The sequence below is a fragment of the Micromys minutus genome (genome assembly GCF_963924665.1).
Source record: "Micromys minutus genome assembly, chromosome: 9".
Taxonomy (NCBI): Eukaryota; Metazoa; Chordata; class Mammalia; order Rodentia; family Muridae; genus Micromys; species Micromys minutus.
Window position 1 is genome coordinate 55151732 of NC_137978.1, and position 22784 is coordinate 55174515.

The 22784-nt window shown below is 49.5% G+C and overlaps 1 protein-coding gene across 1 annotated transcript in view; it reads right to left on the minus strand.

The window, feature by feature from the left end:
• Positions 1-21552, minus strand: part of FHAD1 (forkhead associated phosphopeptide binding domain 1) — a gene marked incomplete at both ends in the record, with an annotated part of 107310 nt that extends 85758 nt beyond the window's left edge. Inside the window, 3 exons of the mRNA XM_080920942.1 lie at positions 41-272; positions 12321-12527; positions 21460-21552. Coding sequence (XP_080777068.1) covers positions 41-272; positions 12321-12527; positions 21460-21552 — 532 coding nt within the window. The remainder of the gene's footprint in view (positions 1-40; positions 273-12320; positions 12528-21459) is intronic.
• Positions 21553-22784: the final 1232 nt, after the last annotated feature.

Genomic DNA, 22784 nt, shown 5'->3' on the forward strand with positions numbered 1-22784 from the left:
AAATCCTTGCCTGGTACCACCCCCAGAGCCTGGCACATACCTTGCTTGATGACAGGCGACTTTGGGTCCATCACAAAGGAGAACATCTTTCCGCTGGCACTCATGGGCCGCTGGTGAGGGGCAGGTGGGGCCATGGTGGCTCTGGGACAACCCTGTGACCAACTTCTCTGCATCGTTGCTGGCTGGGGGAAGGGCATGTTGGGTGGCGAAGACGACAGGTGTGGCTGTGGACTTGGCCAAGGTGCTGGGCCCCTCATCCAAGGGCAGGAGGCCTGCGGGACAGATGGGAGGCTCAGAGGTGATGGTTAGACACAGCACGGCTTGTCCTAAGACCCGGCTTGTGAGTCGCTCCCTCTGAGAAACCTTGCGTTTCTCAAGTTTGGGACAATGACCCTGCTACGGGACCCTAGTCATCATCATCCTCTACCAAGAGATTCCGATCCCCATTCACTGCAGTCAATGCTGATGACACTGAGGCTGGGCAAGGCCATGTTGGTGTGAGAATCGGGACTGGGTACCTGCAGGCCTCCCCCTTCTCACAGACACTGACAGGCACCTAAACAGACTCCCAGGGGTCAAGGTTTCTCTCCTGGGAAGTGAGTTCATATCAAAGTGGGTACAGGTGGCCGCACATCCTGTTCCCCACCCCCGCCCCTCCCCCTCCCCCATACCCTTCCCCCACCTCCTGCCTGGGAACCAGAGAGCCTGGCTGCAGACCTTCCCATCCTCAGGACCCCACTTTTGCTACGCTGGTTGGGAGGGGGTTGATTCCTCTCCTCAGAGCCCCTGTCATCCTGTCATCTGTCTGTCCACGGCGTTAGTAAATGATTCCATTAAGTTCTAGACACGCAATGATCCATCTCAGTCCCCTCCTGAGTCCTCATCCGGGACTTTTCACATGTGGCATCTTCTGAAGCCAGGGACATGGTGCTGAGCTGCCCACCCCTGTATGGCAGCTTCTACAGCAGATTCGGGGTGCGCAGACAGGGGCATGAAGGGAAGGGTGAGGCAGGTCACTGAGAGTCAGGCCAGCTCCAGGGACCCTCCTCTCCTCCACCCCAAGTCAATTCTTCTATCTTACTAGTGTAAGGGGGGGGTCTCTAGTCCTATATGGAAGACTCACCTGTCAATAAAAATGTTGTTGGCTTATTGGCTTAGGCAGAAAATAGGGAGGTGGAAATTTCAGGATAGAGAAAGGGTTCTGGGGGGTGGGGACAGGCTAGAGAAAGAGGATTCAGCCCCAGACACAGAGGAAGACGGTCCGCATGTAACTGAGGACCAGGTAACCGGCCACATGGCTGAACTCTGAATAGAACAATAGGATGAATAAGTTATGAGCCAGTTGGAGAACAATCCAAAGCATTTTGGCCAAGGCATTTGTAAATATATTTAAGTCTCGGCGTTTTTACTCTGGGAGCTTGGGGCTGGGAGGAGAAACACAAACATACAGAGAACTCAAGACAACATGTCCCAAGGCTGAGCTCTCAGGGGTAGGGGTGGGACACTGCCTCGCCTGCCTTCATCCTCAACCTCCTGAACATCTGGTTGCAGCAGGTGCTTAGCAGGCACTGGCTGCTTCAGTGGAGATGCTGCCAAGAGCCGTCCCCCAGGAGCAACGTCAGGATCTGTCCCCTCGGGAGAGGCAATATGGTGTGGAGCTGACGCAGAACTTGTAATAAGGTGTCTCCCCTGTGCTTTGTCCTTCAGCGATGACGGCAACGGTTCTGTTGTCTGCTGCTCAGGGCTCACCTACTCCCATGAAGCCCTGGAATGAGTCACCCTGGAAAGGAACAGACTCTAGATCTCAGCCTCCCTCTCTCTTGTCTCCCTCTCCCTCTGTCTTTTACCCCCTCTCCCCTCTGTGTCCTCTCTCTTTCTATCTATCTCACCACGCCGTATGTCCATGCCCTGCCTTTGTCTCCATTCTCTGGGAATACCCAGGATGCTTTGCAAGTACCAACCTGCGCTAGGAGCTTGGAGAGCCACACCGAACCCATGAGGAACAGACAGCACGTTCTAAACTGGAGCTTGCTGAGATCTGCTCCGCAGAGTCTCCATCTAAGGAAGGCTGCCCCCTGCTCAGGAGCCTAACCCAGTCTAAAACAGGTCAAGAATCCTGGGTGTCCCGGAAGACTCTTAACACCAGTGAGGAGAAAAGCATCCAGGGAAACTGGGTCACCTGGGAAAGCTGACCCACTGACCCAGTTGGGAACATGGCTGAGTTCTGTTCCTGGCTGGGCCCACTGGCCTCAGGTTTTTTTTTTTTTTTTTTTTTTACAGACTATTTAAACTGGATTAACAGATGCTGAACATGCCAGCAACGCTGCCAGAGTGCAGAACAATGAGGAATGCCACCTCCCAGACCACAGGCAGGGCCCACTCTATGCCGACGGGTCCGGGGTGGTTCTGGGCAATCTCCCTGTTCCTGTTTTATGGGAGGGACTATGTAACTAGCCAGTCACATCCCCCGATTTGACTACAAGGACTGGTTCAAGGAACACACGTGTGCTCCATCCAATCAGGGCTGAGTGGACTAGGCTAGACCCTAGGATCTTCTACCATAGCCGACTGTCTAGACTTGAGACTGTAGCAACCCCAAGCGAGGATGTGCCAGGGAGGAGAGGGGGAAGCGGGGCTCTTAGAAAATTGTAAACAAGCCAGACCCCAGAGAATGTGATGAGTGTGGGGGTATAACCCCAGAGCTTGCAAGGACGAGGCAGGAAAAGCATGAAGCCATGTGTCTCAAAGAGCACCCCAAACTCACACCACTGTTAGCAATTTTAAAGCGTGCTTATGAATAGTGTTAAGTATATTGCCCAAACTGCTTTGGACTGTGTCTTATAAACTCAAGTTCTCCCCACTCCCAAGTGCCTTTCCTAACCCCTGCTCCTTTCTTCCTCTTTGAACCTGACTGCTCTGGGTACCCCATAGAAGCAGAACTCCTGCCCTGACTCAAATATGGGCTAATGGGGCAGTGGTTTTTTTTTCTTTCTGTTATTGTTGTTTTGTTTTGTTTTGCTTTTTAAAAAGATGATGTGTCTATGTCTGTTTGAGTGTCCATGGAAGTTAGAGGCGCTGGAGCTCCCGTAGAAGCAGAAGTTGCGGGCACTGGTGTGGGTTCTGGGGACTTAATTGGGTTCTCTGGGGGAACAGATACACACTTGTTGGCCGAGCCACCTTTCCTTACTTGAGCTGGGTCATTTTAGGATTGTCTTATTTCTCTTAATGAACTGTCCTCAGGAGCTAAAGCTCTCTCACAGGTGTCTGTGATCGAGCCAAATGGGTGTGTTCCCTGTTGTCAGACCCCGGGAAAGACCCTTCTCACACATGCATGTTCTAAACAGCCACGTGCACACTGGTAAGAGCGTGTCTGTCAGTCAACTTTTAATCTAGATGAGGCCTAGACGGCACCTCAGGAGGGGTATGTGGCTCAGTGGTTTTAGGATTATGCACCCCTCACTTCGGAGAGAGTGAGGAAAGTGCCCAAGCAAGAAGAGGGGGCAGGCCCAACCATGGATTTCAAAGACTTAGCTGAGTACCAGATCTTGACTACACTTTGGGATGGATGACAGCCTTGGTTCTTTTTAAAAAGTGTGTGTGTGTGTGTGTGTGTTTGTGTGTGTGTGTGTATGTATGAATTTGAATGTGTATTTGTACATGTGTGTGCACGTGTGAGAGTCTGTGTACGTGTGTGTGTGCATGTGTGAGAGAGTGTGTGCGAGTTTGTGTGTTTATGTGTGAACGCGCATGCTGGTAAGAGGTTGACACTGGGGTGTCTTCCTCAGCTACATCTCCCTCTTAATCATTTCTTGAGACGGGGTCTCACACTGGACCTTGCTGTTTGGCCACACAGATCCCTGTAGCCTTCTGGGTGATTGGTCAAGTTTAAACCATGAACTCCAGGTTCAGGGTCTGACCCAGGTAACACCAAGAGGAATGGAGGAAGACACCCAACGTCAACCTCTGGCCTCCACAGGCAAGAGTCAGTGCTCCTGCACACACTCGCCCCACCCGCTCCCCTGCAAAGACAGCGCGGGATAAAACCTGGATAATGCAGAGGACATGATCGTATCTGCAGTCTCTACATTCTGAACGGCAGACGTGACCTTCCGGTACATGGAAGCTAGTGTCAGATGCATCAGGGAAGGCTCTTAGGAGTTGTGGATGTTGATGGACAGGTGAGGTCACCTTCTCTGTCATGATGGACAGGTGAGGTCACCGCCCCTGTCACTTCTTCTTTCGCACGGACCCCACCAACATTGAGCCTAAGTAACTCACTGCTGTCTCGCTTGCCACTGTGAGCTGGAGCAGGGATCCGAGTTCTCAGCCCAAACTCAGTGTCAACATTTGCTGAGACTCAGTTCGGTCCAGGAGACGAAACAGCAAACGTCCCCGTGGTTACTGTTTGTAAGGGATGTTCTGTGCATCCTACCGGTAACCCCGAGTTATCCACACACGCTTCGTTTTTCCAAAGAGCTCCTGACTGACAGGCTGCTGGCTGGGTCTGGGGCCTGGCGTACTGTCAGACACTCCTGGAGTGTGTCTACCGACCCACCTGGACCCACACTTGGCAAAACAGAGTGGTACAGGCAAAAGGGATTTCGCTGATTCTGAGGCTTGAGCAGGGGAAAGGCGCACTGAGCCCCCGGGCATCTTGCAATAGCAGAAAAAAGGGAAACCACAAGACAGAACATGAACAACTGAGAAAACATTGTAGGTATGTTGCAGAGCTGCCTGAAAGAAGCACCCAGTAGTCAAGGATAGACCAATTTTGAATGCCAGAATAAAAGACAAACCAGTGGGCTGGGGAGATGGTACAGCTGGCAAAATGCTTGCCAAGTAAGCGTAGAGACCTGAGTTCAGTGCTGACACATAAAAAGTGGCATGTGCTCACCCACGAGTCTAGTTTTAGCACCAAGGAAGTGGAGACAGAAGGACCCCTGGGACTCACTGCCCAGCCAGTGAGCCCCAGGCCACCGAGAGACCCTGTCTCAAAGTAGGGTAGACGGTATTAACACGGAAGCTTGGCCTCTGGCTTCCACATGCACCCACACATGTTCTAAAGCCTCATACTCTCTCCATAAAAACAAATAACAGCTCATTATAGCTCAGTGTGTAAAATAAATAGACCCAAGATTGTCCTACTACATACAATGGAGTAAAACCAGAAGCTGGAGAGAGGAGGAATCTCCCTTGCAGAAGAACTCAGGGTAGGCAGAAAGCTCTGTAATGGAGTTTTCGGTGCCTCTGCTTCCCCATGGATATCTCATGTCCCCCATGAGCTGTAACCAGTGACTTGCTACTTGCTCCCAGAGAGCAGAAATAGTGACTCTATCCCAGAGAAGCCTGACAGGCACTGCCTTCATCCAGGGAGAAGGTGACACTTACTGGAGTCGGCAGACATTGGGCACCCCTGAGGGGTAAGACAGTAAATCCGTGTCACCTTAGCTGGTCAGGGCTTTCTGAAAGCTTTGACCAGGTCTAAGCAGAGGAAGGCATCTGGTGTTTTCAGACTAAGGGACAGTCTCCAGGATGCCTGGATAGGGCTCCTCAGGACCGCCAAGGAGAGAAAATTTTACACAGTGTGGGGGTGCAGTGGCTGAACGCAGCATAGGTCCTGGCTGGGATGTGGGTCCTGGGTACAGTAACGGAGCACAGTGGATCCTCTCTCTGTTTGTGATATCTGTTGACAGTGGGGCAGCTGGAAAAGGTGTCAGTGAACTGGTACCATTGCAGAAGTATATATACACACACACACACACACACACACACACACACATATATACATACACACATGTTTGTTCTTTTATTTGTTCTGTTTTCATATGTGTGTGTGTGTGCGTGCGTGTGTGTGTGTGTATATATATATATATATATATATATATATATATATATGTATACATATATACATATACCAGCATCAGGTGTCCTTGACAATCACCCTCCACTTTAGTCTCTGCATCAGAGTCTCTCGATGAATCCCCTGTCACAGGTTAGGCTAGCCTCGTTAGCCTTCACACCCAGATCTTTTATGTTGGGGATCAAACTCACGTCTTCAGAGCTAGGGGGACAGCAACTCAGTAGCTAAAGCACTTGCCACACAGGCTGTGAGGACCAGGGTTTGAATTCTCAGCCCCAATAATGGCCCACCTGCTAATTCCAGCCTTAGAAGGCAGAGCAGGCTGAGTACTGAGACCACCCATATCGGTGAGATCTGGGTTTGATTGAGAGATACTGCTTCGATGAATAAGGTTAAAGCTTCGCTAAGGATGATTTCTGACATCAACTTTAGGCTTCCACATTGTCTTAGTTAGGGTTTCCGTGCTGTGAACAGACACCATGACCAAGGCAACTCCTATAAAGGAAGACATTTAGTTGGGGCTGACTTACAGGTTCAGAGGTTGAGTCCATTATCATTATGGTGGGAAACATGGTAGTGTCCGGGCAGGTATGGCACTGGAGGAGCTGAGAGTTCTACCTCTGGTTTGGAAGGCAACCAGGAAGAGGGTCTCAAAGCCAGTGACACACTTCCTCCAACAAGGCCACGCCCACCCCAACAAGGCCACACCTCCTACAAGTGCCACTCCCTGGGGCAAGCATATTCAAACCACCACACACATGCACAGGCACACCGTTAAACACATCCATGTGCCCCCACACATGCAAATATGCACCCTCACAGGAAAATATGTGGAGAAATTAAAGACCAAATTCATGCGTGCCAGAGGGCCTTCTACCCACTGGACCATCCTCCCAGCCCCTTCTTTTCAGTTCTGAATCCAGATAATCCCAAGATTGCTGATCCCCTCAGACCCAGGAAAATGCCTATGAGAGCCCTGGTATCAGTGGGGAGTTCCGGAGAGTCACATGACCGCCCTGGCATCAGTGGGGAGTTCCGGATAGTCACATGACCACCGAAGACAAATAAATGGAAAGACAAAACAACCAAAAACCCTGGTGCTGGAGCTGCTGGGAGCGCTTGCTCCTAGTGAGCTGGGTGCAGAGCATGCTGGGATAGCGAGCTAATGAAGCTGGAAAAGATGGATTCCTGTGCATCATTGGAACGCCTGGATCGAGCCGGGCCCCGATGCTTTATTACATGTTTTTTTTTTTTTTTTTTTTTTTTTTTTTTCCCACAGTTTGATCTGGGTTTCTGACACCTGACAACAGTAAAATTTCCTGGACAGTAAGATCACTGAGACTTTACCCAAGTGCCACCACAGGCAAGTCACTTGACAGGTTCTGACAGGCTCATTGCATAGGATACTTAAGGTAAAATGGCGGCCTGGCAAGGGAGAGATTTAGACTAAGACAGGGAGGAAGAATTTAGGGAAATGGGAAGCAAATAAAAGAGCCATTCAGCGACTGCTACAACTCCCATGTCCAGCCTTCCTAGTGCCTCTTTAATACAGTTCCTCACGCTGTGCTCACAGCAACCAACAGTGATTTTAGTCTCTACTTCCTAACTGTAACTTTGTTGCTGTTCTGAACAATAATGTAGATACAGGTGTTTTTCCCACGCTCTTTTAGGGTTGCGCCACCGGTTTCCCAGCTTCAGAAGTTACATTTCGGAAACATTCCTGAGTTCTCAAAGAAAACCTCCCAGACAAAGGACCAGGTGCTGTTCACTTGTATATTAAGGACCTAGCACATTTATTTACCAGTTTCCTGGAGGTGGCTAGATTGCTGTGTATGCAGATGTACATATTTGCATATGCATAGCTGCCTGATGCTGTTTTAAAGAGACAGTGGAGTGTTCAAAGTCTATTTTTCCCCTTACTTAGCTGAGTAAACCATTAACTGGCATAAAACCCTAGGCAAACAGAAGAGTCAGTCCCTTGTCTCTCTCTGCCTCTGTTTTTAAATTCTTCTGTGTGGGATTCAGAAAGCAAAATGGGGTTCAGCAGAGTGTTCCCGGGGTAGGTTGGTGAACTCATAGCAGGGCAGGTGGTAAGCATTTTTGACTTTGCCAGTGGCTCAGGAAGGTAAACAGAGGCCGCAGCCACATGAACAGGCGGGGCTGTGTCCCGAGAGAACTTCATTTACCAGCACAGATACTGGACTTTGCTCAGTGCAAGAAGTAAATGATGGTTCATTTTTAAAAGTGCCTTGAGCCAGCTTAGGTTTGCATGCAAACAGAAAACACTGGCTCCTCCCCCAGCCTCTGCTAGTCTGATTGCCTGTCAACATGAACGTGAAACTGAGAGGAAGGACCGGGCATGGTGGTGGATGCCTTTAATCCCAGCACTTGAGAGGCTGAGGCAGGCAGATCTCTGAGTTCCAGGACAGCCTGATCTACATAGTAAGTTCAGGTCAGCCAGAGCTACCTAGAGAGACCCTGTCTCTTTCACACACACACACATACATACACACACACACACATACACACACACACACACACACACATACACACACATGCACACGCGCGCACACACACACACAATAACAAAATGAAAGTATAAGATTATCAAGATTATTATCATTATGCATAATATATAATGTGTTACATATTATACTATATAACATACTATATATAATATATAAGTATAAGATATATAATGTCTTATATCTCTTATATATTATTGATATCAAGATTATTGTGCTTGGCAAGTCTTAAAATAAACAGGGTATAAAACATGTGCACACACACACACACATACACGCATACCCAAATGAAAATAAAATAAAAGATTTTAAAGATCTTTATTTTATTTATATGAGTACACTGTCACTGTCTTCAGACACACCAGAAGAGGGCATCAGATCTCATCACAGATGGTTGTGAGCCACCATGTGGTTGCTGGGATTTGAACTCAGGACCTCTGGAAGAGCACTTGATGCTCTTAACCTCTTAGCCATCTCTCCAGTCCATAAACATCTTTTAAACAAATGAAATAGAGACAAATGTATGCAGGAAAGAAAAGACAATGCTCAGGCGACATGTGGCATTGTACCCTCCTGGTCGCCCAGCCATTGAGGAAAGGGCTTTCCCTAGGGTCACAGTAACTGTTCTCTGTGCTGTCATGTGTCAGCCATGTGGGTCTGACATTCAGGCAAGCATTAAGTTGTAAAGTATCCTCCTTCCAGTCTGAGTCTCAGCGCTCTTATTTCCCACACTCAGGGACCAGAGCTTGCTCACCTGCCCCTCTGGTTAAGGAGACAGGACTTATCATCGGGACAGCGAGTCTTGAGCCACTTGGTCCTCTGCCCCTTCCCGGGGATGAGCACGTGCTCTCTGGGCCTCTGCTATTAATGGTGACTACCTGCATTTCGAGGAACTGAAGACGAGGCTGTCTGTGGAGAGCCTGGTGCCCTCCCTGACTCCTTAACACTGACTACCAGGCATCACTGTTATTATTAACTGAGGAGGGGGAGGGGCTTGCCGGGAACTGCAGCTCTGTTCTGGGCAAACACTGAGGCAGAAGAGGAAGCCTGTGACTCAAGTGTGTTTTCTTCCCTTTCCTTGACAAGGTGTGTCAGCCCTGTCAGCAGGGAGCAGCGGGCTGGAGGGGTGTGGTGAGGGGTGTGGTGAAAGATGTGGTAGGGGGTGTGGGTGAGGGGTGTGGTGAGAGATGTGGTGGGGGTATGGTGCAAGCTCTCACATCCCAGAGTGCACTGGGTTCTGGTAAAGTCCTCCTAGATTACAGCCTAGGCGATCTGGCCACTGCTGAGAGGAAACCTGTGGGCTGGGGACATGCCTTGCTGGGCAACGTGCTTGCCGCATGCAAACATGAGGACCCAAGCTCTTGTCGCCAGAAGCCATGTGAAGCCTGACGTGGTGAGTGTACCTCTGCAAACCCAGCACTCGGGAGGTGGGACAGGGCATGCAGACAGGAGATTTCGCCAAAGCTAGCCTGGTGCACACAGTAACGCATACAGCCTCTTGTCTCAATAAAGTGGATGCTGAGAGACATCTGAGGTTGTCTTCTGTCCTCTACCCATGTGCCATGGTGTGCATGCATGCACGCATGTGAGTGTGTGCACACACACACAAAAGAGAGAGAGACAGACAGACAGACAGACAGGCAGACAGATTTTTTTTTTTTAAAGACAAAAAGCTGGGGAACCTGAGTCCTTGTGGTTGGTTCTCATACATCTACAGAAACCAAAAGGGGAGGAGAAGAGAAGCCCATGATTCTCACGGATCTGCTTGGCAGAAATTGGAACCTCAAGCCCTGCAGGGCTGGGAATGCGGCTCAGTTAGCGGCATGCTTCTCTGGCATGAATTAGGCCTTGGGTTCCATCCTCAGCACTACATGACCCACTTGCGGTGGCACACACCCGGGATCCCAGCACTTGGGAGGAGGAGGACGGAGGATCAAAAGTTTAAAGACGTCCTTGTTTACATAGTGAGTTCAAGGCCAACTTGGGCATCAGTGGAAGACAAAAGAAAATGTCCCCCGAAAAGAGGTTCATGAGACACTTTCACTCTATCCCTCTACCATTTTGTTTGTTTATTTTTGTAGCCCAGGTCATGAGACCAACAGGAAGTAAGTTCACAGAAAGGAGCTGGGCCCGCCCAGCCCATCTCTCATCCTGTGGAAGATAACCCAGGAGACGAGTCTCTAGGCACGTCTGAGGGGCTATCCAGAGTACATCACCTGAGGTGGGGAGACACACCGCGAACGTACTGATGTGGGTGCCACCACCACCCCACAGGCTTCCAAGTGTTCTCGAAAAGGAGAAATGGAGCTGAGCACGGCATCCATCTCTCTGCTTCCTGACTGTGGGCATCATGTGACCAGCCATCCACACTCTTAAGGGGACTGTGTTACCCTGGGCCTCTGAGGCCAAAGGACCCCTCCTCCCTCAAGTTCCTTGCGCCACAGCTTTACGTAAAAGACAAGTAACTGATAGGCACCAGGAAACTGCTTTTACAGAGCCAGAATGTATAATGGCGGTCTGAGCTACTGAGGGGGCAGTGAAGGGTGGGGATGAGGGGTGGTGGGGTTGGTATCTGAGGAGCCCGGAGTTTCAGTTTCATAAGCTGGTTCTGTGATGACCACGTAACGGAGAGAACGAACTAAAACCAAACAAACAGCCCCATGGATGTGGCAGAGATGGTAAGTTCCAAGACAGACGCATTTTGCCAGTCTTTTAAAAAAGAGAAATAGAAGCAGGCGACCAAAGGAGTCGGTAACACCTCGGACTTCTTACAGGGGAAGGTTGGCGGAGGGAAAGCATTTTGAAAGCACTTTGTGAGCGCTCCATGACTCCTGAGGACTTACTTGAGTTTGCTGAGAAGTTACTTGATTTGGCGTGCAGTTGATATGTGAAGTTCATGCTCACTGAGGAGGAGAGGTCAGGGGTGGGGGTGGGGATAGTGGCGTCCACGCCCTGTTGTAGCTGTAGCCCTAGTTCCCAGGGCTACACGCACCTCAGAACCACCAACTCCACCTCAGAACATACGTACTTCCTTGTAGAACTGCTTCACCTTGAGAAAGTGTCTTTTATAGAAAGCAGTATTTGCGGGGCTGGAGAAGTGGCTTAGTGGTTAGAGCACTGTCTGCTCTTTCAGAGGTCCTGAGTTCAAATCCCAGCAACCACATGGTGGCTCACAACCATCTGTAATGGGATCTGATGCCCTCTTCTGGTGTTCATGAAGACAGGGACAGTATACTTAAATAATAAATCTTAAAAGAAAGAAAGAAAGAAAGAAAGAAAGAAAGAAAGAAAGAAAGAAAGAAAGCAGTATTTGACCAGCGTAGCTCACTGGGTAAAGGCACTTGCTTCCAAACCTGATAACTATAGCTTTCTTAAGCCTGAGGCTTCCTGAGTTTTGAGTTCTCTTTAACTAAAATCGAGATAATAATTTAAACTGTAACCTCAAACCTATTTCTAACCTGGACCAAAATAACAACTGTGTGGATCACCTACTTGGACACTGGCGATCACTGTTTATAGATATACCCTCTCGATGCCAGGTACCATGGAGAAGACTCCGCCCTCCAGAGGATCCGTGTGCGACCAGAGAAAAGCAGTGGGGCTGAGCAGCCCAGAAGGGAGGTACCCATCTCTGCTTTCAAAACCATCCAACTGCTTCCAGCCTCTGGGAAACCACTCAGGGTCAGAACTGGTGGGCACTCTGCAGCAAGTTACATGTAGTGCAGGGAAGTGTCCATTAGGGGGCGTTGACACGCTTCCCTTTCCAAGCCCCCACCCCCCCCAATGCACCAGAACTGGGATTGGGCAGAATCTTGTTGCTATGTCATGTGTGGGCAGGGTGGGGTTGCACAGTACTTCCGGTGGCGAACAAGATTGAATGCACAAGTCAGCATAGCACCCCACCCCCACCACCGCGCAGAGGCTGAGCGGCTCACCTGGGACGGGTTCTCAATGACCAGCTCGTAGGTCAGCCCTGCAGACCCGAACCGCAGAATGTCCCCAGGGATCAGCTTCACCGCCACATTCTGAATGTGGCAGTCGTTGACAAACGTGCCGTTGTGGGAGTTAAAGTCCTGAAGGACAAAGGTGCCCTCGGCTTCGTTGAATTCGATGAGCGCGTGGTGGTTGTCAATGTCTGGGGACTGACATAAAGGGAGTGGCGGTCAGGAACGTGAAAAGAGCAACGTTTCTGGTACTTGCTGTTCAGCGGCTGCCAGAAGAGGAGGATACTGTGCCTCCTTGCTGGGTCCTCATTTGCGTGTGTCAGCAGGGTGGCCTGCTCACAAGTTTACACCAAGATACAACTGTCCATCTTGGAAGGAAGGTACTTAAGACACCAGATGTTAACGGGGAGGAAAAAACCCAATAGAATGTTCTAAGGAAGATGAAACATACTCTAATGGGCACTTTAAGCTCAGGAAGAAAACAACTCAAAGGCATTGGTTCAGGAAGTTCCTGAAACCGACCAGATATACTAGGTCCCGCCCTCCTTAGGTCCTGCCCTCCCTATTTTCCTCTGGCCATCATTCTCTCTCTCCTGCCCTTCCCAAGATTATATAAGCAGTAAGGATTGCTGGGACAGATGCTCAGACAAGCTGAGGTGCCTGGAAGGATACCCAGAAAGTACACCAACCTCTTGAGCTGCCTGCAGGCTGTAGAGTGAGCTCCAGGTTCTCAGCTCTGTGAGCTCTCCCTCATACTGGGGAGGGCTCTTGTAAGTGAGCCCTCATCTATATTCCTATAGGTAACTCCAATAAAACTCATTGATTTCACCATGTTGGAATTTGGTGGTACTGTAGTTCGGTCCGTCTCAGTTCCCTGTCTGGGGTGAGTAGACATTCAAGTCTCCCCAGGAACAGTGTCACACAACAGATATTGTCATCACTCTGTGGCCTTAATTTTTGAGATGAGATCCTCATCAAATCTTTGCTTTAGACAGATTGGCTGGCTAGCAAGCCCAAAGCTTCTTCCGTCTGTACATTCTAAGTCCTGGTCTTCCTGATGTGTGTGTGTGTGTGTGTGTGTGTGTGTGTGTGTGTTGCCATATGTGGATTTTCTGTGGGAGCTGAGACTCTAAGCTCGGGTCCTACCCTGGTTTTCATCTCTGTTGCTGAAATAAACACTGACCTGAAATATCTTGGGGGAAGAAAGGTTTATTCCATTTACAGTTACAGTTCATCACCAACAGAACTTGGGGCAGGAACCTGAAGACAGGAACGGAAGCAGAAGCGACAGAGGAGCGCTGTTTACTGGTTGGCTCCAGGCTTACACTCAACTGCCACTTTGTATACAGCCCAGGCCCTCCCTACCCAGGGATGATACCGTTCAGAGAAGGCACACATCAATTGGCAACCAAGAAGATACCCCACAGCAATGCCCACAGGACAGTCTGATGGAGGCAATTCTTCGTCTGAGCATCCCTCTTCCCAGGTATGTGAAGTTGACAGCCAAGATCAGCCAGAATAGGTTTCCGGGGCAGACCAGCAATTTCAGAGTAGAGGGGCCCACCGATCCGTTACTACCTTCTGCTGCCTGGAAAATGGTACTGTGTACATATGAGGAAGACTATTAATCTGTGGGCAGTTCAGGCTTATCCAACTGGGAGTACCTGAATCAGAGGAGTCAGATCTATCTATCTATCTATCATCTATCTATCTATCTATCTATCTATCGAGAGAGAGACAGAGAGAGAGGAAGAGACAGAGAAAGAGAGAGAGACAGACAGACAGACAGAGAGGACAGTACATAAAGTACTGGCTTGCCTTATAAGCCCAAAGGCCTGACTTTATCCCCATGTAAAAAGCCAGGTGTGGTGGCGCATCCCAGTCGTGGATCCCTGTAGCCCACTGGCCAGTTAACCTAGCCTACTTGGTGAGCTACTTGGGTCACTGAGAGACAGTTTAAAAATGTGTGTGTGTTCATGTGTGTGCATATGTGTGTTGGGGGAAGGTGGTACCTAAAAATTAACACCTGAAGCTGTCACACACACTTACACATTGTACAAACTCACACATGCTTATAAATGTGTGCATATGCATATCATACACACAGACACACAGAGATACATGCAGACACACAGACACAGACACACACACACACCAGACCAGCCTTTCAGTAGTTGGATCTAGAGAGGAGAGTCTGAAGGGGAATCCACAGCCACCCACTGCTGCTGGTTTTAGAGATGAAGATGCTGGAAGCCAGGGAATGTGGGCAGCTCCCAGAACCTGAGGATGCCCCTCAACTGACACCAGCCAGAGAAAGGAGGGTCTCATCTTGGTAATTGCAAGGAATCAAATTCTTCCAAAAGCCGGAATGGACCAGGAGGCACACCATCCCCAAGGTGTCAGAGAGGACTCCTGATAGACCAGCATTTTGATCTTGGCTTTGAGTGGCCCAGAGCAGAGACCGAATCCACCCAGATTTCTGAGCTGAGAGATAATAGGTGTGTTGTTTCGAGCAGAAAGTTAACACTTGAAATGTTCTATTCTAACTCAGCTGCCAGACGCAGTCCTACCGAGTCCCAGCGATGTCGTCTCCTGAACCAGTCTCCCCAAAGGTTACCCACTGCACATGCTCAGCAATGGTGACTGGAGGCAACTGTGCAACTCGCCTGCACCCTGCATCGTACCAGGACACAGCCACGTTCACCCACTTGACCACCAGAAACCAATCAGCCCGTTTCCGGTTCATTTTGACTGCTCAAGGTTCTCTCTCTGAGCAACAGAGACAGCTCAGCTGCAAAGCCTTCTAAGAGAAGTCTCCATCTTCCAACCCTGCACTGACTGCTTAGCCTTGTTAGCTCAAATTACCAAGGCTGTCTGATTTCTTGATTTGCTAAGCCGGAGCATTCATCGGTCACCCGATCCAGACCCTTACAGTAGCCGCTTTCACAGTTGGATGTCCTTTCCAGCCCCACACTGATAGGCTTCTGTTTAAAGAAGCAACTAGGCTCTGTTTACTCTGACGACCCCCAGAGAGGGTATCCCTAATACAGCTTCATGTCGCTTGTAGGAAAACGTGTTACACTGGATACCCAGCAGGGGGCGCCAGCCCAATATGTTGCCAAAGGAAGCATTTCTGTGGCTGGCTTACTGTTAACTCGCATAGAGGATTCAGCAACTTTGGGTGGCTGCCTTATTGTCTCCGTGAGCTCACAGGATTTTTTAGGTGTTCCCAAAGCCGTATGGGAAAGCTTGGAGTCAGGGTCTCACGTATGAAACTGCTTTGCCGCTCCTGGCTGGATGTGCAGTTTTAACCTTTTAAGACCCGTTTACACACTTTGGTACGAGGGAAGGTAACAATAGTGGTTTTTGTGCCACAGAGTGGCATTGTGGGTGTATGTTCACATTTGGCAGTGTGCATGTGTGTGTGTTCTGGTGTGTGAATTCATGTGTGTGTGCGCGCCTCGCTCAGGAATCTCTCCTTAGGTGCTGTCTACTTTATTTCACGGCATGGGATCTCTTATTGGTCAGGAACTTGCCCGTACGGCAAGGCTGGCTGACCAGGGTTCCTCTCAGTTATTCCCTCCTAGACGCGCCTTCAAAAGGTATGCCACCTAAAGAATTCTAAAACCTGTCAAGTTGGCAATGACATTAGTCATCGCAGAAATGAGGGAGGGGGGGAGAAAGGATGCTCCCCAGAACGGCAGAGGGGATGCGGTGAGCAGAGGAATCTGAAAGTCAGGAGCCTGATTTGATCAGCTTAACTGCGAGCCTGTGAAAAGTCTGTCGGCCACTGGATGGGGACATTTCTTCATTCAAAAAGAACCGAGGTCCTTCTTCAGAGAAGTTTAAGTAACAGTGATGTTCATTGGGCACAGTGATGTACATGTGTCATGGAAATGACTTCGTGTGTGTGTGTGTGTGTGTGTCAGAGGCAGGGGGATTGCTTAAGTGCAAGAGTCCATCAGATAAACAAAGAAAGAAGAGATGGGGAGATGGCCCAGTTTGTACTGTGCCCACAAGCAAGCAGGAGGTCCTGACTTCTGATCCCCACCAGAAGTGCCAGGGGCATATGTACCTCCAGCGGTAGGGGGTGCTGTGGGAGGGTGAAGACGGATGGATCTGAGGAATCCGGTCTTTGAGCTCCAGGTTCAATGAGAAGCTGTCTTTAAAATTAAAGTTGGGGCTGAAGAGATGGCTCAGTGGTTGGGGTGTTTGCTGCTCTTTTGAGAAGCTCTGATATTTGTTACCTGAGCTCCAAGGGATCTCAAGCCCTCACCTGGCCTTTGCAGGCACACGTGCATGCGCACACACGCGCACACACACACACACACACACACACACACACACACACACAGAGACAGAGACACAGAGTGAGACAGAGACAGAAAGTGAGAGACAGATAAACAGACACACAGAGAGCAGAGACAGAGATAGAAAACAGAAAAACAGAGACAGACACACATACACGGAGACAGAGACACAGAGACATAAATAGACAGAGACACAGGGAGCACAGAGATGGAGAAACAGATAAACACAGACAGACAGACAGACAGACAGACACAGGGTCAGTCAGTAGTCCCCTCCAACATTAAGTTGTACAACACACTTCAGGAGGGTCTAACGCTGAGCTGAGCTGGGTTGGGTTGGGAGAGGAGGTTCTGTGTAAGCTCTGCAGCCGGAGTGGCTGTTTAGAAATTCGGTCCCTTCCGTTTCTTTCTCCCCTTGCTTTTCCAGGCTAGACCAGAACCCTAACGACCACATGAGATGTCTTACCCGCCTATCACTCACCTTCCCAGTTTTATTTATGAGCCTACTGTTTTTCTTTCAGTAAAACAAACAGACAAACAAACAAACAAAAAAAGACATGGGCTAACATGCTTGCTAGTACCCCAGGACCTTTGCATGCGGAATTCCCTCACTCCCATGGGTAGTGAGTACTCCTTGACCTTTGCTGGCCTTTTCTTGAGAGACAAAATGCTGCCATGTGACCACCAGCACCTGCCATGTGACCACCAGCACCTGCCATGTGACCATCAGCACCTGCCATGTGACCATCAGCACCTGCCATGTGACCATCAGCACCTGCCATGTAACCACCAGCACCTGCCATGTGACCACCAGCACCTGCCATGTGACCATCAGCACCTGCCATGTGACCGCCAGCACCTGCCATGTGACCATCAGCACCTGCCATGTGACCATCAGCACCTGCCATGTGACCACCAGCACCTGCCATGTGACCACCAGCACCTGCCATGCCTGGTAAATACCTGTGAAGTGGACCTGTGATGATAAAACCTTTACCACCGAGCCTCTCCAGCCCCACTGGCCTGTAAAGACCTTGATCACTTAACACTAAGTGTAGCTGCTGTGCGATTTCAAACCTTTTTTTTTGGGGGGGGGTTGGTATTGTTTGTTTGTGTTTTTTTTTTCTCCTCCCTCTCTTTCCTTAGGTTTCTGAACTTTATTCAGTGGCATGACTTTTACAATTTTTATTTTTATGTGTGTTTGTGTGTTTGTGTAGGGATGGGGGTTAAGGAAGTACCCTTGAAGGCCAGAAAAAATGGTCAGGTCCTTCTGGTTCTGAGCACGGGTGTTTGTGAGTCTCATGGATGCTGGGAATGGAACCTGGGTCCTTTGAAAAATCAGCCAGTGTCCTTAAGCTCTAAGCTGTCTCTCCAGCCTATGCAGTTTCCTCCTCTTCTTCTTCTTCTCCTTCTTATTTCCTTCTCCTTCTCCTTTTTTCCTTCTCCTCCCCATCATCATCATTATCATCAGCATGAGTAGTGTATGTGGGTCTGTGTGTGGGTCTGTACACATGAGTACATTACACACTGTACTTGCTAGGTGTTGGCTCCCCTGGAACTGGGGTGATGGGGTTGTGAGCCTCCTGTGGGTGTTGGGTTCTTTATCAGCAGCCTACCCTCTTAACTGCCGCACCATTTCTCCACCCTGGTGACTTCCATTTGAGTGAGGCCAAGGACACTATATAGCCAATTATTTTTATATCAAATGCCACTCAATTTCTGCCTGTGTAATACCTCCTCTCATTAGCTGCCTTTTTCAAGCAGCTTCCGGGCTCCATGGCCCCCTCCTACCGCCGAGGATTTCTCTCGGCCTCATTTGACAAGGTCAGAATGATGACCAAAGTGTCATGTACTTAGTGTTGTGTGCCAAGCACCTGGTTGCCTTTTCTCATTCAGTCAACACAAGAACCCAGAACGGTAGATGCGCTACAGATGGGAACATACACTTACAGCCACACAGCGAGGAAATGGGCCAAAGAGGTTCAGGCCCAGATTTCTCTGTTCTCAAAGCCTGTGCCTTTTCCAATCTTTATGATTTTCTAGTCTTAGAGTTGGTTCAAAAGGAAAGATCCCTGGGGCCCAGCAGGTAGAAGGGCTCGTGATGCCAGACTGGGCAGTTGAGTCCAATTTCTGCCACCCATGTAAAGGTGCAGGAGGGATCCTGTTCCATCAAATCCACATGCTACCTCCTCTGGCTTGTTTTGTCTGTCTGTCTGTCTGTCTGTCTTGTTTTGAGACAGGGTTTCTCTGTGTAGCTTTGGTTATCCTGGGACGTCTTCTGTAGACCAATCTGGCCTCCAACTCAGAGTTCTACCTGTCTTTGCCTTGCAAGTGTTAGGATTAAAGACACATACCACTATGCCTGGCTTAAAGTCTCTCAATACGCCCAGAAGAAATACTGATTCTTTCTCTTGGTTTCTCCCACTGTGGGCACTGAACTGGGTTTTCTGTGCTCTTGCATGGAGACTTTGTCGTGTAGGAGACCACAAGAAACGTGTCGGTCAGTTTTGATGGTCAAATTGATTAGGTCGAGACAGCTAGCCCTGGGCCTTAGCGAAGCACACCTCTGGAGTGTCTGGGATGGTGGTTGCCATGGAGATGCTGAGGACGTCAGTTCAGTGACCAGCTTTGTAGTAAGATGGAATGATGGGGGATGGGGTAGAGAGTGAGGGAGTACCTAAAAGGAGGAAGTGGGTCACTGGGTCATATCCTTGTGTTGTATCTGCCCTGGTGTCTTCTACGTTCCTGCTGTTTCCTATCTGTCATGAGGTCGGCAGTTCCTCTGTCACTCATCCCTGCCACCATGATGCTCTGACCACACACTGGCAAGGGTCAAGTCACCATGGATTGAACTCTCCTGGATACCATGCGCTCAGACAAGGGCTCAGGTGTGAGAAAAGTAACACAGGGGATATGGCGAGCTTTTGTTAAATTGGTTGAATTTGTTCTGAGATTAGGCAAATCTTCCAGAAATGCTGACTAACCTGCTATGTAAAGGCAGGATGCTGGATGCCCTCTCTCTAGAATCAGAGACAAAGCAAATATGGAGACTTTATGCTGCCTTTGTCGCCCTCAGTAGCTAAACGAAACAGCTGTGGATGGTATTCGCTGCTGGCGAGGCATGTGAGACCATCTCTTACGTTGCTGGTGGTGATGAAAGCCACGTGGCCGCGTTGGACAAGTTTGGCAGTATCCCTGGCTACCAAACAGACATTTCCACGTGCCACTACCGTCACATTCCCAGGCATTCCTGCCCACTCAAAAACTGTGTACAGCACACAGCACCGTGCTGGGTAGATGTTTTGTAAACTCGGCACAATCTAGAATCATCTTGGAAGGGGGACCTCAGTTAAGAAAACGCCTCAGCATCAGATGGGCCTTGGCCAGAGCCTGTGCAGCATTCTTTTGGTTAATGATTGGCATGGATGGCTGGGGCCACTGTGGATGGTGCTGACTCTCCACAAGGTGGTCCTGGAAGTGTTGGAGAAAGCAAACTGAGCAAGTCAGGAAGTAGTACATAAGTGCCCTCCATGGCCTCTGCTTCAGGCTCTGCATCCAGGTTCCTGTCCTGCTTTAGTTTCTGCCCTGACGTGCCTCAGTGATGGACTGGGCTGTGGATAAGCGGAATGAACCCTTTCCTCCTAGAGGAAACTAAAACGGGCAGTCAATTACTACCATGACCCCAAACTACAAATAATCACCATGCCCAGTATATGACCGGCTAAGCCAAAAGCGGTATGTCCATACTGTGGAATACTACTCAGCAGTAAAAAAGAAACAAGCTAGCAACCTAAGTACACCTCTAGGGCCCGAGGGAAAGGGAAACCAATCCAAACTAAACCCTGGATCTCAACAGATCACACACTGTACGATATTATTAACGTTTCTATCTTTCCTTGAACTTATCAATGGGGAGGAGACAGTGTTGGTTTCAGGGCTTAGCGGTGTGGGGTGGCAGGAGTCCCTGCTGGAAGTAGGATGCTTTGCATCTTGGCTGCTGCACATGAATCTGCATCCATAATAGCATCACAGACGCCATGGCCTGTGCTCTGGACTGCTTCGACGCTGTCATACGTCCCACTAGCATAGCCACCGAGGACACAGAGCAAGGGGCGGAGCACACTCTCCTTCTACTGTCTTTGGAACCTTCTGTGAATCTTCACCTGTTTCAAAATAAAGCTTACTAAAGGCATGTGGCCAAGGTCTCGGGATGCCTGCTCCTCTGCTGGAGGAGGCTCCACCCCCTGCCTCTGTGCTTCAGTATTTTAGCCGCTTGAATATTTAAAGAGCCTCCAAGTCCCTGTTTTCATTATTCATCTCTTCCTTGCACTTCCTCGGCTGTCGGCTGTCAGTGAGTCGAGGCTTTGGACCAAACCACAAGTCATCAGAAAATCAAGTTCAATTAAAGGAGGCTAAGCCCCGGGCTTCACCTCGGAGCTTCCTGGGCTCAGAGCGAGGGAAAGCCTCAAAGAGGCATTGGAAAAGAAGATGCTTTCCTGGGCACAGGCTAGGGAAGGGCACTTAAGTGTGCTTGCCCTGTGCACACTTTCTAAGCTCCCCAAGAAAGCTGCTTCTGGGCAGGGGACAACTTGGGACACATAAGGACATGTGTTCAGTAACTGACAGATGGCCCATCCCCTTCAGACAGCCAACGCCAGCTCCCCTCTGGCATCGGGAAGATTCCTGCGTGGATCTTGGCTACACAAGGACAGAGGTGGCTTGCTTGCCATATGCGGCGGTTGGGCTTCGGCAGACGAGAGTCCACCCCGCCCTGTGGGAAGCTGTGGGCACATGGGACAGGCGTGCGCCGTGAACCTCACCTGTAAGACGAGGTCTGAATCTGCATGCTTGCCAATTGTGGTGCTTTTATTCAGGATGAAAAAGCCTTCCGCGCTCTTCAAATATGCTTTCATTCTCTCAGGTTTCTCTGCAGGAGGGTCCAGAAAGGGTCTGGTTAGAGGAACACATTCTAAATCTGGTGGTCTGGAGCCGGTCTCTTATCGACATCAAATCTCAAGGGAGAGGGAGACAGGGTGTGGCCAGGTGGTGACCTAGCCTTGTATTTTGAAGGTCATGTCTCCTAACGGTGATCAGTACAGAGAATTGGAATAGTGTGTTTATCTTATGTGAACATGTGTGTACTCAAGGGTATGTATGTATGTACACCAGGTATATGCAGGAACGTGCAGAGGTCAGAAGAGGGCACCAGATCCCCCGGGATTGGAGTTCCACGCGGCTATGCCCTGCCACGTGGGTGCTGGGATCTGAACCTGGGCCCTCTGCAAGAGCAGTAAGGGCCCGTAACCGCTGAGTCATCTCTCCAGATCCCTGATGGCATGTCTTAGCTAGAGAAACAAAACAGAGCTCTAAATATCCCAACCACAACCCGAATGTCACAGACAGTAGCTGCCCCCTCCTTCCAGCCCACTTATCCGTGACACCTGCTGCTCATTTCTTTTGGTTATGACCCAGTGCTTACGAGTTCAGACACCGTGGGTGACTTACTCCCTCCCAGGTTGCCTGGCAACAACAAACTCCGCTATTACTGATGCTAAGCTGGGCCTCTCAAACTCCAGTTCAGAGACCCACAAGCTCCCAGTGAGTTCAAAACACCACGCATTCGCATTCGCCACTGAGAAAGCAGGCTTCTGTAAGCTGCTGCATTTCTCTATATTACTGAATTAGGAAAGGGAGCGATTTCAATTTTTACTTTAAAACTCCGAGTGCATGTTTTACTGAGGTCATCTACACTTCAGTAAGCATATGGAGATCTTGCAGGAGTCTGTTTCCCCCTCCCACTGTGGGTGGGTTATGGGGATCAAACGCAGGTCCACAGGTTTGTTTGGCAAGTAGGTTTACCTGCTGAGCCATCTCACTGGTCCAAGGACTGACTTCTAAAGGTGAAGTGGAAAGATGCGGGATTCTATGTGATCAGGACTCTGCACAAATTCCCTCCAACATCTTATGATGGAAATGTCAAAGGTACCGAGGTCTTTAAAGTAGACAGAAGGTGTGGTGGTGGCCAGAATTTTGTGTTTTCTCTCCCTCCTAACCATCCATTCACACTTCTGTCTTACAACACACTCCAAAATAAAGTCACGCACAGTTTAAAAGAAATCAACAAACACTTCCATGTCATTGGACG